This window comes from Clupea harengus, chromosome 16 (genome assembly GCF_900700415.2).
Source record: "Clupea harengus chromosome 16, Ch_v2.0.2, whole genome shotgun sequence".
NCBI classification, from domain to species: Eukaryota; Metazoa; Chordata; class Actinopteri; order Clupeiformes; family Clupeidae; genus Clupea; species Clupea harengus.
Window position 1 is genome coordinate 22,119,379 of NC_045167.1, and position 16,035 is coordinate 22,135,413.

At 44.2% G+C, this 16,035-nt stretch overlaps 1 protein-coding gene across 1 annotated transcript; it reads left to right on the forward strand.

Annotated features, from left to right (window-relative positions):
• The first annotated feature begins 1,402 nt into the window (after positions 1-1,402).
• cry1a (cryptochrome circadian regulator 1a) lies at positions 1,403-15,473 on the forward strand. The gene is made up of 14 exons (XM_012828044.3): positions 1,403-2,424; positions 9,565-9,673; positions 9,917-10,059; positions 10,274-10,458; positions 10,729-10,817; positions 10,946-11,086; positions 11,218-11,529; positions 12,103-12,254; positions 12,676-12,878; positions 13,178-13,291; positions 13,487-13,582; positions 13,890-13,967; positions 14,311-14,418; positions 14,541-15,473. Exons 1-13 carry the CDS (start codon positions 2,267-2,269, stop codon positions 14,412-14,414), a joined length of 1,884 nt encoding a protein of 627 aa, XP_012683498.1. The 5' UTR covers positions 1,403-2,266; the 3' UTR covers positions 14,415-14,418; positions 14,541-15,473.
• The last annotated feature ends 562 nt before the right edge of the window (positions 15,474-16,035 follow it).

Genomic DNA, 16,035 nt, shown 5'->3' on the forward strand with positions numbered 1-16,035 from the left:
CTATGCGGTTGTTATTTAGCTACCACAGGTGTTATTTTGTCGATTTTCCAAAACCCCAATCTTTCTCTCATAGGGATTTTTTCAACAAACCAGATAATCTGCAGCATATAAAATGACTGTCACTTGTGCACTTTATGTCTGGCTGGCAAGACATCGGCTTAGAATGAATTGCCAATGTAATTTATCGTGTATTGATGAATAGACAAGATTGTAGACTATGGAAATCAATAATGAACAGGTCATCATGTCATGTAATCATGTGCAATGGATACATTTTCAAGACATTTGTATTCATGAGCTGTAAGGTTCATACCGACATAATAGGGCTGGGCCATAACAGGAGGAAGTTATTGGAGTTTATAAATTAAATGAATGCCTGGATGGATAAATAGCGAGAGGGAGAGAGAGAGAGAGAGAAATATTAACACAAATACCTTCAGGGGCCGGATCCTAGTCCCTAGAAAACTAGGCTATATATTCAAAGACCAACAGAAGAATGGTCTTATATGCCTACTTACATGTAGGCATATGTGCTTGCATTTCTTTATCCTACTTAATCAGAATAGCTTGACCCGAAATACACCAACATTTTACCACATGCCTGGAGAAAAGGAGATTCACAACCATATGGTGACCAATCAGGTGCCAGGCACGTTCCCATTCAAGAGGACATCACTGGAAACTATGAGGTAATAAAGCCTTCAATTGTTTAGTTAATTGTTGTAAGAAGTTCTGCTGACCAGGAGGCCAATTGGTGAGCAGGGAGGCAGGTGAGCTCAGCCTCAGTGGGTGAGAGATAAAGCAGAGCTTTAAGCCCCACACTAGTTTATGAACTTCTTAATTTACGTTGTTGGATATAATAGGTCTAAAGTCTGAACAGACATGACATACACATGCATTGTATTGAACGGAATCGAATGCCGGGTTAGGGTTAGGATGCTCTCATAGTTATTTTTTTTTATTTACCCTTTTCATAACAAACCGGAACTTGCAAAAATGGCTCTCAGGGCCACCGTAGTCAGGTTCAGGACTATTTTCACCAAACAATAATAAGATGTATGTGCTGTTTGCTCAAAGTCCGTACAGTCTTGCTACAGTGACCCCAATAGCTCTGGACAGGAAGCTCGCCAAAATGCGCCATGGAGTCAGGCTTCATCGCACATGCGGCCAAACGGTGTATCCTCATACCCCGATTCATGTGCCGATCCGGGACTTTTTCAATCGACCAATGGAAATCAAGAGAGGGAAGTGACCGTGTAACTGTTGTTATTTTTATTTATTTTTGTACGTCCCTTGGGGTTTTAAGAGTGTTTGAACATTTAACTATAACAAAGCAGCACTTCAGGGTGAACATCTGACACGTAGCAACTTTGTAGAACCTTACCATAAACTATATACGACAGTTCAGATTACCACACTAGAGGAACGTGACCAAGGGCAAACTACGTATGTGGAGCATTCAACCAATCCATACAGAGTATTGGAAATGCGTATGAGCATGGGCGGAGCTGAAGTGTCAGAGATCGCAATTGAATTGTGTGGCTGCTTGTATGAGGAGTGCCGTTTATCTGACAGATTTTCGATTGGATTTTACAGAAAGTTTGGATCTATCGTTTCAACTTGAGTGTTTTAGAGTGGATACACTTGACGCAAGTGATATTTTTTTATATCAATTCAAAACGTAAAAGGCTCGTATAGACGTGTTCTAGCAGATGTTAATGTTTACATAACCTAGTCACCGAGGTTTGCACGGTTTTGTAGGCTACGGCCGTGTTTGCTAGTTGACATTTAATATTTTGGTCCCGTGAAGTGATACAACTTTGGGTCAGTAAAACAAGTTCTCAATTTTGTGATCTGTTGTATTAATTATTGGAAACTAAAGGTGTCTGATATTATAGTCTTTCCATTCAGAAAAAACACGTTATACAACAGGGAAGCGCAGACTAAGTATTAAGCGCGGTCCTAAAGCCGGTCAAATTATCGCCTAAACAGTGCGTGTAGCCTACTCTTGGCCAAATGGTTCAGTTTCGGTCATTGTCAAGATTCTTTGACATAATGGAAAACGTTTTATTGGAGCAAGGTTAATTCACAAAGAATATTTACAACAAAGCATATAGTAAGTCTTATCAAGTCGGTTAGTTAGTTTGACACAAGCCTTCCATCAGTAAGGGAATTTAGCAGTGGGTCTTAGCCGCGTCAGAGAGTAATTTGAGGTCGACGGAGACATTTAAAGCATTACATCCTAAGGGACTGGTCCAGTGGAGTAATGGTCGTAAATACGATCCATTGGTTCAGGAAGGGCTTGCGGCTCCACGACAATCCTTCGCTCAGGGAATCCATTCAAGGAGCAGACTCAGTCCGCTGTGTGTACATCCTCGATCCGTGGTTTGCGGGATCATCCAACGTTGGAATCAGCAGGTGGAGGTATGTACATAAGTCACTGGGTTTGGTTTGACTTTGTCTTTTCACTTGTTATATTTTCAGCTCTCGTTCATTGCTATTGTGATTACTGTATTATTCATGAAATGCTTGGACAAGAGACACATCATTTTTCATGACCATTTGGGGTGGGAGAAAATGTCATAGCGTCCTTTTTAGAATCGTCAAACTGCTATAATGGCCCATTTCACAAGTGACAAGGCAGCCTCTTAAGAAAAAGCATGAGGGGTTTGGAGTAATATGCAAGGTGCAGAGTGCTGACCATAATGCTTAATGGATACGTGGATGATTTAATCTCTCTGCTTTGTATTTCGTTACCGTCCTAAATATATTTAGTCTGTTAATAAGACCATCAGAAAATGTTGATATAGCATTGATAGTTGCATAAATGAAAGTGAGTCGGTACGTCTTATCACACATCTATTTCTTTATCATGTTTGAGAAAGCCGGATGTAGGTAAACAGTGGTGGTCGATCATAAAGGCATGCAAGCCTCTGGAACAGTGTGTTGTTGTTTCACGGAATTCAGCTAGGAGGTAAAACTAAGACGCGGTCACGCGGAACAGGAGCAAACGGAATGGAACAAGTAGCTGGAAAAAAGATTGGATCAGTGGAGACCAACCTCTAAGTGGGTGGATCTCACTTCAATGCAGTGTGCACCTCACCCCAAATGACTCATGTACAGTATTCCTGAGGACAGCTGCTTGAAAAAAAGCATTCAAATATGTCCGATTTTGGAGTCCAGCGAATGTCACAGTGACAGCCAGTTCAAAACCTCAGCAAGTACCTAGCATAGGTCATACAAGGTCTCACCACCAGGACTTGTAGAGAAATGCTAGACATATTTTGTTCTGGACTTAATCTCTGAGCATGTGGCAAAGTGGAAGCTAAAGAGTTGCTCACACACTCAAGCTGTAGAATGTGTTGCTTCTTGTAAGTGTGATAAGATTCTCTTTGATTCTGCTCTGTTTTTAAGGTGCCACACCTCCCCTGGTTGACTGGAAACTGTTGACTGTGGGTGAAACAGAATGTGAAATGTTATTTTCTGATATCTAGGGTGAGGGTTCATTTATCGAAAATGACAATATACATATTGTTATGTAATGATGAGGGTAGTAATGCAACTTAAGTAATGATTAGAGAGCTTAGAGTAGGGGCCTCAGGCAATGAGGCAATGTGCCATTAAGCAATATTGACAGTGTTTGGGGATACTTTGGAGCATTAACTGTGCACAGGCAATAGTATTGCCTATTATCCCCTCCATATTCTGCCATTGAATGGCTAGATCAAAAGAGTGGGTCGGTTAAAATATTGAGATGAACGCTTCTGAGTGTGCGTGACTAGAGAATATTATTCTATCCTTAATCTAAATGGCCTCAAGGACTCATCGGATATTGCTATTGTTCTGTTACCATTAATACAAGTACTCTGACTGTAAGAAGTAAGGACGATTTCTGTGATTGTGATTGATTGTCATGTCTGCTGCTTCCTACTACACAGATCATAAGTCCTCTGCTTTCAACAATATAGTGAACGGCTACATTATCAGTGTCTTGCGAAACACAGGCTGCCTATTAAACTGTCAATATCTTCAAAGGTCAACAGTTAAAATTTTAAGAGGAATGTGAACGAGAGAAGGAAAAAAAATGATTGTTGATGTTTTGACGAGTGACGCATCATTTGGGTCCTCGCACGTGTGTATGTCTCTCACCTGAGGTCATGTGATGTGGAGGTTGATGTGCCATCGCTCTACCCTCACCGTTAGGCATGGCTGTGCTCCCTATGGATCACCCACAAGCTGGTACAGAGAGAGAGACATGGTGCTCCCTATGGATCGCACACAAGCTGGTACAGAGAGAGAGAGACATGGACTGATGTCAATTTGACATGAGGAATAGCATCACTCTTCTGTCCTCCATGCACGAGTTTAAACGATTAACATGAGCTGGTAATCCTCCACATGGTGGCATGTTTCACACACATGACTAAGACGAGAATCCTGCCCTTACTTTATGTCCTACACAGAACATAATGGCCAAAGGGGCGTTTTAGGATATGTTGTATGCTGTGAAGTAAATGGTTTGGAAAATCAAAGAAAGTTTACTATCAGAAATGTGCCAAAGAGCCTGTGTGTGTGAGAGTAGTTTCCCCCACATTAGCAGTGTTTAGAGCAAACAGATCTCAGTGATTACAGTAACCACACGTCCTCTGCCTCATTAGTCATAACGGAGTTTCTCTGTGTGCCCGGTTCTGTGCTTGTCCTCGTCCAACAAAGGGGTGATGTAACTTATTGCGCTTATTGATCACAAATAGGTCAGTGTGTCACGAAAGGGGTGGAGGCACATGCACCCCCCCCCCCAACACCCCAACGTCTTCACTCGCATCTTACTCCAGGATGACCCTTGACCCTTGTTACCCCTTTTATTGGCAGGTTTAAGACAGAACGTGGTAGTAGAGGGGCAATGGAGCTCGGACACATGCATTCTTTTACCCGCCCGGCTCATGAGCGCTTATGCAACGGCGGCATAGTTTCTACTGTCATTGACAGCACTATGTCAAAAAGCAGCACGCTGGCTCAAACAAATGAAACATAGCCAAGCTTTTCCAAAAGCCTGGCTTTCATCCAGTGGCTAAAAAGAGAGTAATCTAGGCGAGTCATCGAGAGGCTGTGACTGCAGTCAATCAAACTGTGCAGACGGGGGGCTGGTGAACAACTCTGCTACGTCACAAAAACCAAACTTGCACAAATTTTGCAGATAAGGTATGTTTCTGGAACAAAGAAAACATGCAGTAACCTAAATACCTCTTGCCTACGTGCAGTTTCATTGACAGGGGAACATCTCATACTCACCTGTGCCAGATATTTCAGTTGAGCCTCCCATCACAGGGCCTTGATAACAAGGGGGAGCAGTTTCCATAGAGAAGATGGTAATTACCCCCCTCCCCCAGAAGTTTCCCTAACTGTCCAGACTAGCTGGGAGTGAGTGCAGATGAAGGATGTGCATCTGTGTGATGGAAGTGGTAACCATGACGATATGCAACAATATCAGAGAAGAGCTTTGGGCGCGCACGCAGATTACACTAGCAATATTTTCCTACCCTTCCTGTTTGTTTCATACAGAGATGCTACCCTTCTTCCACTTTGTACATACAGAGGTAGCTGTATTCATGAGCCCCACCCCCCCAATGTATTGACAAAGTGAGTGCATATTGCGCTATATGTGTGTTAGTCAGAGGATGTTATTTGTATTCTGGTGTGGGTGATGTTCTGGTCATCAGCCAGTTGCCTGGTGTTCAGAGCTTGCTGTTGAATATGAATGGTAATTCTATCAAAGAATAAAGTACGGGTCATCATGAGCAAATCTTTTAATAATAACAAACAGTGCTTATCCACTCACATTACAGAGGATATGGAGATACAGCATCAGCTTTACCTTTTTTAATATACAGAGTGGCTGTAAGATGTGTACATGGCAGAGAGAGATATCTACGTGTCAGCCCCCATCTAATTCCACTAGCCTGCTGTGATTTCAGAGGGGTTGGCCAGGGACTTGCCTTATAAATGGTAGCCTCTGTCCTCATACATATGGCTACAGCCGATTACCATGTTGGTCAAAACACCCTGGATCATGCGTCATATGATCCTCACATGATTTTCTGTTGTTACTGTTGCTCCAGCTGGACAAATCCCTTGTTTCTGATATTAGGCCAGTGTCATGTCATTGAGCTCATTTAGCTTTTACGTCCCTTGAATTTTAACCAGGCTGAGATGTTTTTTCCAGGTGAGATGTTGACTCCTGGCTGAGATGGACAATGTTCCTCCAATCGGGGGCCTTGTTGTGACGGGGTCAGTGTGACATCAGTCTGCGTCCGATTGTGCGGGGGCGTGAGGCGTAGGAAAAGAGAGGGGGCGTAAAGTCACCACATACCCTTTCAGCCTGGCACCCTGCCACTCGCAGAATTGAATTCTCATTGTTGACGCTCGTCATCCATGAGGGGCTAGATTGTCCGCCTTAAAAGGATGCCTCTCCAGGATGCACTCAGCCCTTTTTTTGTGTGTGTGTGACCTGCATGAGTCATAACGGCGCATATGCACAGCACTTACAGTGTTCACGGTGATCCACAATGTGACAGCGAGGTGTGAGATGTGCCTCCCACTCCTTTTGTCAAGCACCTTGGGTCAGCAGAGATGGACACGTGCATTATATCTCAAGTCCCAATGCTGCCTCAGCTGGCACTTCACTTTTATTCATAGTCCTCTGGGGAATATGTCAGTTCTTACTGTCTGGTTGGTTCATGCAACACACTCCTCCATAGGACAGTCACTGTTCACTGGGTGACCAGACTTGCTGTTCGGGACCCTGACTGCCTGTTTTAAATAACTGGCGTCTCCCATCTGGTATTATGTATTACAGCCATAGGCTTCTGCTGTGGGTTTGTCTGAAAAATGTTTGTGTGTCTGCTAGCTTGTCTGTCCTAATAACCACGCAAGTTTTTCACTGAAAGCTAAATTTCAGCTCAAGCGATGAGCCCAGTAAGCCTGATCATGACGCCAGTTGTCCATGAAATGCCATTCTTGTTCAGCCAATGCAAGCAAGCGTTCGAAAACAAACTCAATGTACTGTTGATTAGCATTAGCTTATCATTCTGTATCTTCCTTTATGAACCCCAACAGCAAAGCCAAGGTCATTTGTGCTTTGGCAAACTGACCCTCAGCCGAGATGTCTATCTGCTGGAATTGGCCTTTCTGTTAATGAGTGCACTGTAGAATGCATAGGCTGTATGCTGTTAAGCATATAACCCTACCACAGGGTCGGTGATGGGTTCAAAGCAGCAATAAGGAGTTATGTTCCAACAATTCAATTCAATTCAATTCAATTCAATTCAATTTTATTTATATAGCGCCATAACAATACAATTGTCTCTAGGCGCTTTACAGAGCCCAGAGCCTGAAACCCCCTTAGTGCAAGCACAATGGCAACACGGGCAAGAAAAAACTCCCTGTTAGTCAGGAAGGAACCTTAAGCAGAACCAAGGCACATAAGGGGGAACCCATCTGCTTGAGGTCGGCCGGGTGGAGATAGGAAGGGGGGATGGGGGGAGGGTTGTGTGGCAGAAGGGGAAGGGAAACAACAGGTGTTGTACATAGCCTGCATTTGGTAGATGTACATAATATATATACAGACATCCGGTGGTAAATACATGATACAGACAAGACCAGTTTAGTGGGTATACACTGTGCTGATAGGGTTACTATTACAGGGGTAAGGGGAGTAGGAACAGAGAAACATGTTGATGGTGGCAATAATATATATTGTATATAAATGCTAGCATAGGGTATGAGGTAGAGTAAGTGTACGGCAGTGCGGTGGCGGTGGGTGCAATTGGCCGAGGGTTTCTACAGGTAGACCGGGTGGAGAGATTACAGCAGCGTCCCATAGCGAAGATAGTCTAGATTAGGAGAGAAAGAAAGAAACCATAGCAAGCTTACTACCTAAAAGGCATGGAAAAACCTTGCAAACACCACCAACAGCCCAGTTGACACTGATAGAAGCTTGCTAACACAGTAACTGGTGTCTTTTGGCAGTATAGCTGGCAATGCCATACTGTGAAAGCTTTTCTTCCATTTTTGCAGGGTGTTCCAGCCTGGAACACAGAACTACATAGGGCATGTCCTGGATGGCTAGTGGGAAAGACACAGGTGTTTATCTGTCCTTCACATGACCATATGCTATCAAAATGAATTTGAGGAGGGTACCAAAACTAGTTGCCTATAAAACCATACCTCGAAATATGTCAAATTGTTGCATAGTGTTACTTTAAAACAGACACTATCTGTGGCGGGAAGGACAGCTGTGGCATCGAGGAGATTCCCGCCCAGCACACCGCAGACGACTGCCCAGGCTACCGGCAGAAGGCATGACGGAGGAGAGAGAGTTAAAGGGGACTGAGGGAGGAGGGGTGGTTACGTAAGAATCTTGGGCACGAGCCAAGTCGGGAAGTGGGTTTCCTGGTCACACCCTCGTCACATCAGGGGCTCTGCCCTCTTCACTCATAATTTTTTTTTAATGACGTTGTTAATGCATGACAGACCGCTGAGCAAACAGACTGACTGGTTTGAGCGGGACTGCTGTGGCGCTGTGGTTTTTGGCCGAGTTGTTGCCGTGAATACCGCTGCAAACTTGTCCTGCTTAAACGTCACAGTTCAAGCTTTTGGGAATAATTATATCCCTGCACATGCAGTCTAGGTGAAGTCATAGTTTTATCTGGTTTGTTTGTTTGTTTGTTTATGGGAGCCCTGCTGTTTAGCCGGTCTAATGCAACCATCCCCACTTCACTCTGAAGGTTCTCAGTCAGCACCGCAATGTCTAACTCTGCGCCCTACTGCCATCTAGTGGAGAGAATCACCATCTGCTCGTCTGATGCCGTCACTGAGCTGTGCTGTCTCCGGGCACATTTTGTTCTTTACTCCCACTAATCTATGCTGTGACGCAGCAGGAAAAACAGTTGGGCCTAACCATAAAAGAATGAATTATGACCATAAATGATGTCGATTCATGTGTTTGATATCATCATAATGCGATCCGAGACTCCTACATTTGTCTTTCATTCTGGGGTTGTCATTCTTTTTGTCTTTCATTCTGGAGCCCTCTTGTTCTGTTGGTGTCCACTCTGTACGTCCTGAGGACTTGTCCTTGTAGTAGACCCCTGTGAACCACCTGTGATCTGTAGAGCTGTAATCATTCAATCCAAATTGGGTGGCTGTACTGTGGCTTACTGCTATCTTAGGGATTGACCTTTACTCAAACCTTGTGACCATAAGATCTGTAATTGTCAGCCCCCTGTGTTATATCTTAAGGCTGTGATGAACTTAGCCATGTGTTTAATTTGATTTGTAATGATGCCTTCTGTTTTGTTTTTAAAGGTATTTAACGAGTGGAGTCGGTGACTTTTATCTAGGCTATTCCTTGCAGCGATCATGATTTACTTTGTTTTGCGTAACCGTGGAATCGTACTTGTTCTCAAGCAGATCAAAGTCAATCTTGGCAACGACATCAATGGCTGTGGTTAGTAAAAGAATGCTGTCCTACGGAAAGGTTCATGTTTGGTGTTCTCTGTTCCGCAGGTTCTTGCTTCAGTGTCTTGAGGACTTGGACGCCAGCCTGCGCAAACTCAACTCTCGGTTGTTTGTGATCCGGGGCCAGCCCACAGATGTCTTCCCCAGACTCTTTAAGGTACTGAGGGCAGGGATGAACACACACACAGATACACACACACACACACACACACACACACACACACACACACGCCCACCGATGTCTTCCCCAGGCTCTTTAAGGTATTGAAGGGCAGGGATAAACTTGATGTCTAAATTTGAATCATATATTGATTGTCAGATCTGCCATTGTTTGAATTACCAAATGAAATGCAAGGTCTTATCTTTGTGTGTGTGTCACTCACGCAACTGTTGTTTCCAGGAGTGGAACATCTCTCGCCTGTCCTACGAGTACGACTCTGAGCCGTTCGGGAAGGAGCGTGATGCTGCCATCAAGAAGCTGGCCAGTGAGGCCAGCGTGGAGGTGATCGTGAGAATATCCCACACGCTCTATGACCTGGACAAGTAAGTCACCTTGAGCCAGAGCTTATTAAGAGTCACGCACTTGGTGCTTGAAATTCATTCATGATTTGAGTTTTCTGTTTTTTTTTCCTGATATATTCTGTATACCTACTTCTGTTCTACACAGTATGCTTTCAATCGCTCATTGTCCCTCTCTTTTTTTCCTCCATTCTTCTCCCTCTATCCCTGTCTTCCCTTCCACCCACCCCTCCCTCAGGATCATAGAGCTCAATGGCGGCCAGTCCCCGCTGACCTACAAGCGCTTCCAGACTCTGATCAGCCGCATGGAGCCGGTGGAGATGCCGGCAGAGGTCATCACCGCTGACGTCATGGGGGCCTGCACCACGCCCATTTCAGATGACCACGACGACAAGTTTGGGGTTCCCTCTCTGGAGGAGCTGGGTAGGCATCGCCCCCTTGTCTCTCGCTCTCGCTTTCCCCTTTCCTCCTTTTTAAATATGAATATATTAATTTTCCCTGTTCAGTACAAATATGGCATGAAAGAGAAATCCTGTGGAATAGCAACCAGGATAACTATTTTCTGCATATATAATTTTTCATGTAGTCGTCTAGTATTTCCCCTTATTTGATCCAAATGTGAAAACGGATAATTTTTTATGGCCAGCTTTGAGAATTTTTTTTTACCCCCTTCCTTGTGTTTGTGTCCTGCAGGCTTTGACACAGAGGGTCTCTCGTCAGCCGTGTGGCCAGGGGGCGAAACGGAAGCTCTCACTCGTCTGGAGAGACACTTGGAGAGAAAGGTATGGGAAACACACCTTCAGCACACACACTTGTTCACACTAATCCACATAGTGACACTCTTGTGCACGTATTTTTGCCTGGTTATGCGTTTGCGTCAGCAGTCGTTGACTTGTGTTCTTGTCCACAGGCGTGGGTGGCTAACTTTGAGCGGCCCCGGATGAATGCCAACTCCCTGCTGGCCAGCCCCACAGGCCTCAGCCCGTACCTGCGCTTCGGGTGCCTCTCCTGCCGCCTGTTCTACTTTAAACTCACTGACCTGTTTCGGAAGGTGAGTCTTCACAGAGAACCGATAAACATCTCCTCAAAAACCTCACAAAGTCCTCTGTTTATTACCTTTAAAAAGAAATCTCTGCCAAACAGATAGTCACACTTCCTGTTATGTTTTTTTTCCCCCTGCAGGTGAAGAAGAATAGTTCCCCGCCACTCTCGCTCTACGGCCAGCTCCTGTGGCGTGAGTTCTTCTACACGACGGCCACCAACAATCCGCGCTTTGACAAGATGGAGGGCAACCCCATTTGCGTGCAGATCCCATGGGATCGCAACGCCGAAGCGCTGGCCAAGTGGGCCGAGGGCCGGACGGGCTTCCCCTGGATCGACGCCATCATGACCCAGCTGCGGCAGGAGGGCTGGATCCATCACCTGGCCCGGCACGCCGTGGCCTGCTTCCTCACCAGAGGGGACCTGTGGATCAGCTGGGAGGAGGGCATGAAGGTATTTTTTGGGGGGGCACCTGGAAGAAAGAGAATGACCTGTGTGGAAGTGGGCTTTGGTTTCAAACGGATGATTTTGACAGAATATTTTGAAGAGGAATGAGTGTGCAAATTAAGACATCTTTTATTAATTGACTGAACATATGGACGTACAGAACATGGTTCCATGTTAACAAGTCGGGCCAAGTCACTTATATAGCACATTTAAAAACAACAGGAGCTGAAGAAGGTTCCAAGGGAATGATATATGTATTTGTAAGGATAGGCGCGCTCTACTTCCAAAATAAAAGCGATTTTGGGTGCGAGTGAAAAAGACTGATAACTTAAAGTAGAAAAAACCGCACTCTCAAGCTTGTCTCATTGCTTATTTTGACCAGTTTATTCACAGACGCGTTTCGGCCTAAGCCATCGTCAGTGTGTAGCGTGAACACCAGAATGGATGCTTTTTATCATCATAATGATATATGTATGACATCATGTTTTTGTATTAAACTAAAGATATTTGTATACATTGATACATTGTGTACACAACAAAAACATAATTCGTTTCTGTGGCAACGTGTGTGAATGGCAGGTGTTTGAGGAGCTGCTGCTGGACGCTGACTGGAGTGTGAACGCCGGCAGCTGGATGTGGCTCTCCTGCAGCTCCTTCTTCCAGCAGTTCTTCCACTGCTACTGCCCCGTGGGCTTCGGCCGCCGCACCGACCCCAACGGAGACTATATCAGGTGGGCTTGCTGCTCCTGTACACAATATGATTGTCTGAAAACAGCTTTTTTTAATGGAGAAATCTGTTCTCTCTCACCGCTGTTTGTTTGTTCATCTTCGTGTTTGTTTACCATATCTAGAAACATATTGACCTCACCCTTTGGCAAATAGTGACTTTTAACCAATGTTTACATGAAGCAGCCCCCCACCCCCCACTCCCGCAAACAGTAATTGAGAGGGAGTGGGATACTGAGAAAAAGGGCTAGCAGTTTGAATACAAATAATCAGATGTAGAACAGATGCTTTAACTGCTCATTAATTACTCAAGTCAGTAGCGTTTCGCAATGCTGAATTTGACTGTAAATGTATGAGGTGTCTGCAGTCTCCCTCCCATTGGTCAGTCCTATGCTTACCTCTCCCGTGACCCCCTTGTGTTCTCAGGCGTTATCTGCCCATCCTGAGAGGGTTTCCAGCCAAGTACATCTACGACCCCTGGAACGCCCCAGAGACTGTGCAGAAGGCGGCCAAGTGCATCATCGGGGTTCACTACCCCAAGCCCATGGTCAACCACGCCGAGGCCAGCCGACTCAACATCGAACGCATGAAGCAGATCTACCAGCAGCTCTCCTGCTACAGAGGCTTGGGTCAGTCCAATATTATATATTTTACTGCTGCTTATAGAATCTAAGCAAATGTTGTGTGACTTGTTTGATCTTCTTTGGGGGGAAAAATATGAAGTTGCTGTGATGGAATTCATTTTCATTTAATCAAATCATTGTATGCCTGTGATTTTTTTATTTATTTTATTATTATTATTTATTTTTTATTATTATTATTATTATTATTATTATTATTTTATTTCATTTATTAGACACTTTGTTCTGTAGGCTGGGTAAAGTTATAGGCATAGTTTTGACTTTTCTTTGTGAACTTTGATGTGTAGGCTTGCTGGCCACGGTGCCGTCCAACGCCAACGGTAACGGCGAGGCCTCCAGCGGCATGATGGGATTCTCCAGTGCAGAGAATACACAGGAAACGGGCGCCACCACCTCTTCGGGTACGTCAGAACTTTATTGATTGAATCTACTGACAGAAGGCTTGACTGGTTCTACCATTATGATTTTGTGTGTGTGATGTAACACAATACTCCAACATCTAAAGAAACTTAAAACATTCAATCTGGTTGTAGTTGTAATGGCAGTAAGCTTTTCAAGGTTGCCAGTTAAAGTGACATTTATGGTGTTGGTTGCAGGGTACCAGATGCCCATGGCGTCCCAGGGAGAGTGGCACAGTGGGGTGCTGGCATACCCACAGGCAGACCCCAAAACTGCCAACACTCAGCGACCAGGTGAGGCGCAGCTACTTAAACATGAACACAATGAAGCCTCTCTGATATTTACATTTAGTCATTTAGCAGACGCTTTTATCCAAAGCGACGTACAAGGGAGAGAACAATCAAGCTACGAGCAATAGAGACCTAGTGTAACAATAAATACTATATCTAAGAAATAGAAAAAGTGCTGGAATGTAACTACTGTTAAGTAGTTAAGTACTAGTAGAAGTGCAAGTTAGTACTAGTAGAAGTTATGTTTGTTTAATATGTCAAGCCGGTGTGAGATTGTAATCTGTGGTTCTGCTTGTGTGTGTTGTGGCAGGTAACCTGGGCAACGGCAGCAGTATGGTGTGTTACAGGCAGGAGGCCCAGCTGATGGCAGGACCCTCAGCGCATCAAGGTATGTGTCTCACCCCCATGGGCCTCAAGGATCCAGTCGTGACCAGTATCAGTAACATACCAAAAACACATGATATAGTTTAGATTTAAACATTTGTATCTATCCATCTCTGATAATGGTTCTGGAACTTAAACGAAACTGAATGATATGTTGTACTTGCACAGTGTCAGTGAAGCATTTTTACTGCTGATATGTAGATTATGGCACACGTGTGTTAGTCTTGTCTGGGAAAGGGCCTGCTGTTGTTGGTTTTAGCATGGCGTCATCCATCTATCTCAGTTTCTGAAGGTGTTTCCCTCCTCCGTTGACATCTCTCTCTTTCACGCTTCCCTCCCTTCCTCAGGCCGAGGGCTCCACACGGCCAGTGTCCTTACGTCTGGGAAGCGTCACAGCGAGGACTGCTCTCCCATCACAGGCTCGAAAGTGCAGCGGCAAAGCATCACTTAGTCAGGTGAGCACCACGCTTTAACCGGGCCGGCTGAATCATGAGTCACCACAACAGCATGTAGGAAGAATTGAATTTTTGCCACCATTTTAATTGTCTTTTGCTTGTGTGTTTTTTGTTTCTTCAAGAATTGGGATGGTGTCAAGACCGCAACAGACACACAAAAAAAAACGAACACGCAACCAAAACCATATTATAATTCATGACAGGAAAACCCGGAGACCGAAAAAGCTGTCGTCACCTTCTCGGTTACATGACCGTAAACAGGAAGGAAGAAGACAAAAGCATCAACAACAACAACAACACTGATTCGACCAAGCTCATATTTGTTTGTTTGTTTATTTGTTTTCGCTCTAAGCACATCCACATCCAAAAGTCTAGAACTGTAATATAATTACTAGGACTACACCCAAGCTGGTGGAAGCGTTTTTACAACCCTGCAGCAAAAAAGACTTGACTGCCCTGTGGCCCCTCCAGCCACTGCACACCTGAACTGTACGCCTGAGCACTCGGACGGCTTGGGCTGAAGACCTTTATGTATATAAGGATTTGATGAGTTCAACTCGCATACAACCTGTACATATTTGATATTGTATGTGTTCTCTCTCTCTCTTTTTTCGTGTAGTCATAGACTCATTGATATATTTTTGATATAAAGAATTATTGTGAAATTGACTTTACTCTGCTTTTATGGAAAGTAAAATAAAAGTAAAAAAAAAAAAAAAAAACTTTGACTCCCCACCCCCAGAGGTCACCAATGGCCTGGGTCTCGCTGGCACTTTTGCTTCCTGCTGTTCAACCCAATGACACTTTTCACTCTCGTGTTTCCTTCTCTGCCCCCCCCCCCTTTTTTTTTTTTTTGCTGTCTTTTTGTCTCCATTTCCAAACATTTCCTTCTTCACTTTCTGTGGTTATTCTGCAGCAGATCACCTCAGAATGTTCCGGTAATCCCCTCCCCTCCTGTGATTATCTGTGTTGTACTATTTCAGTGTAACACATCACTTTGTGCTTCTTCTGCCCTTATGTTGTTTTTGTTTAACAAATAAAATGATAAATGTGAATTATTGCAGTAGTTGTATTATGACTGAAATGAAAATGGGTATTTATACAAAGCAAATACTAAGGCCAATGCTACTGTATTAACTTTTTGATGATAATGCATCTTTCAAAGTCTATCTCTTAATGTATTGGTTGGCTATGTTCGTTGCACAAAGCTAGTACATCTTAAAGGAACAAACACCAACTATAATGTAGAGCAGTAAATGAGATTGTCTCTAGCCTAATCAACAGGCATATGAAATCAGGGATTAATCAGGTTTAGTATTATATCCAGTCAATGCATTCAGCAGCAGCACTTTGTCTTCCAGCAGAACATCCGGTGAGCACACCTGAACCATACATCATGGATACACACGCTGAGAAGTTTGTTTTGACAGTTCGATCACTTCCCTGATTTACTCACATGATATTTTCAAATGCCCATTGCCTGGTGAGAGACGCATGCATGCTCACAGGGTTTCACGTTGACTAGGTCTGTGTATTTGCATAACCACTTAAGGGACAACACGGCATGATTCATTGAATTTTCCCCAAAGGTGTAGGTAGTCAACAGTGAGTAAATCA

Excerpts from the sequence above, each read along its gene's own strand:
- cry1a (XM_012828044.3), top strand. The coding sequence starts at position 2,267 with ATGGTCGTAAATACGATCCATTGGTTCAGGAAGGGCTTGCGGCTCCAC. Across the intron at positions 12,879-13,177 it reads CTCCTGCTACAGAGGCTTGG|GCTTGCTGGCCACGGTGCCG; the intron begins GTCAGTCCAATA and ends TTTGATGTGTAG. Across the intron at positions 13,968-14,310 it reads AGGACCCTCAGCGCATCAAG|GCCGAGGGCTCCACACGGCC; the intron begins GTATGTGTCTCA and ends TCCCTTCCTCAG.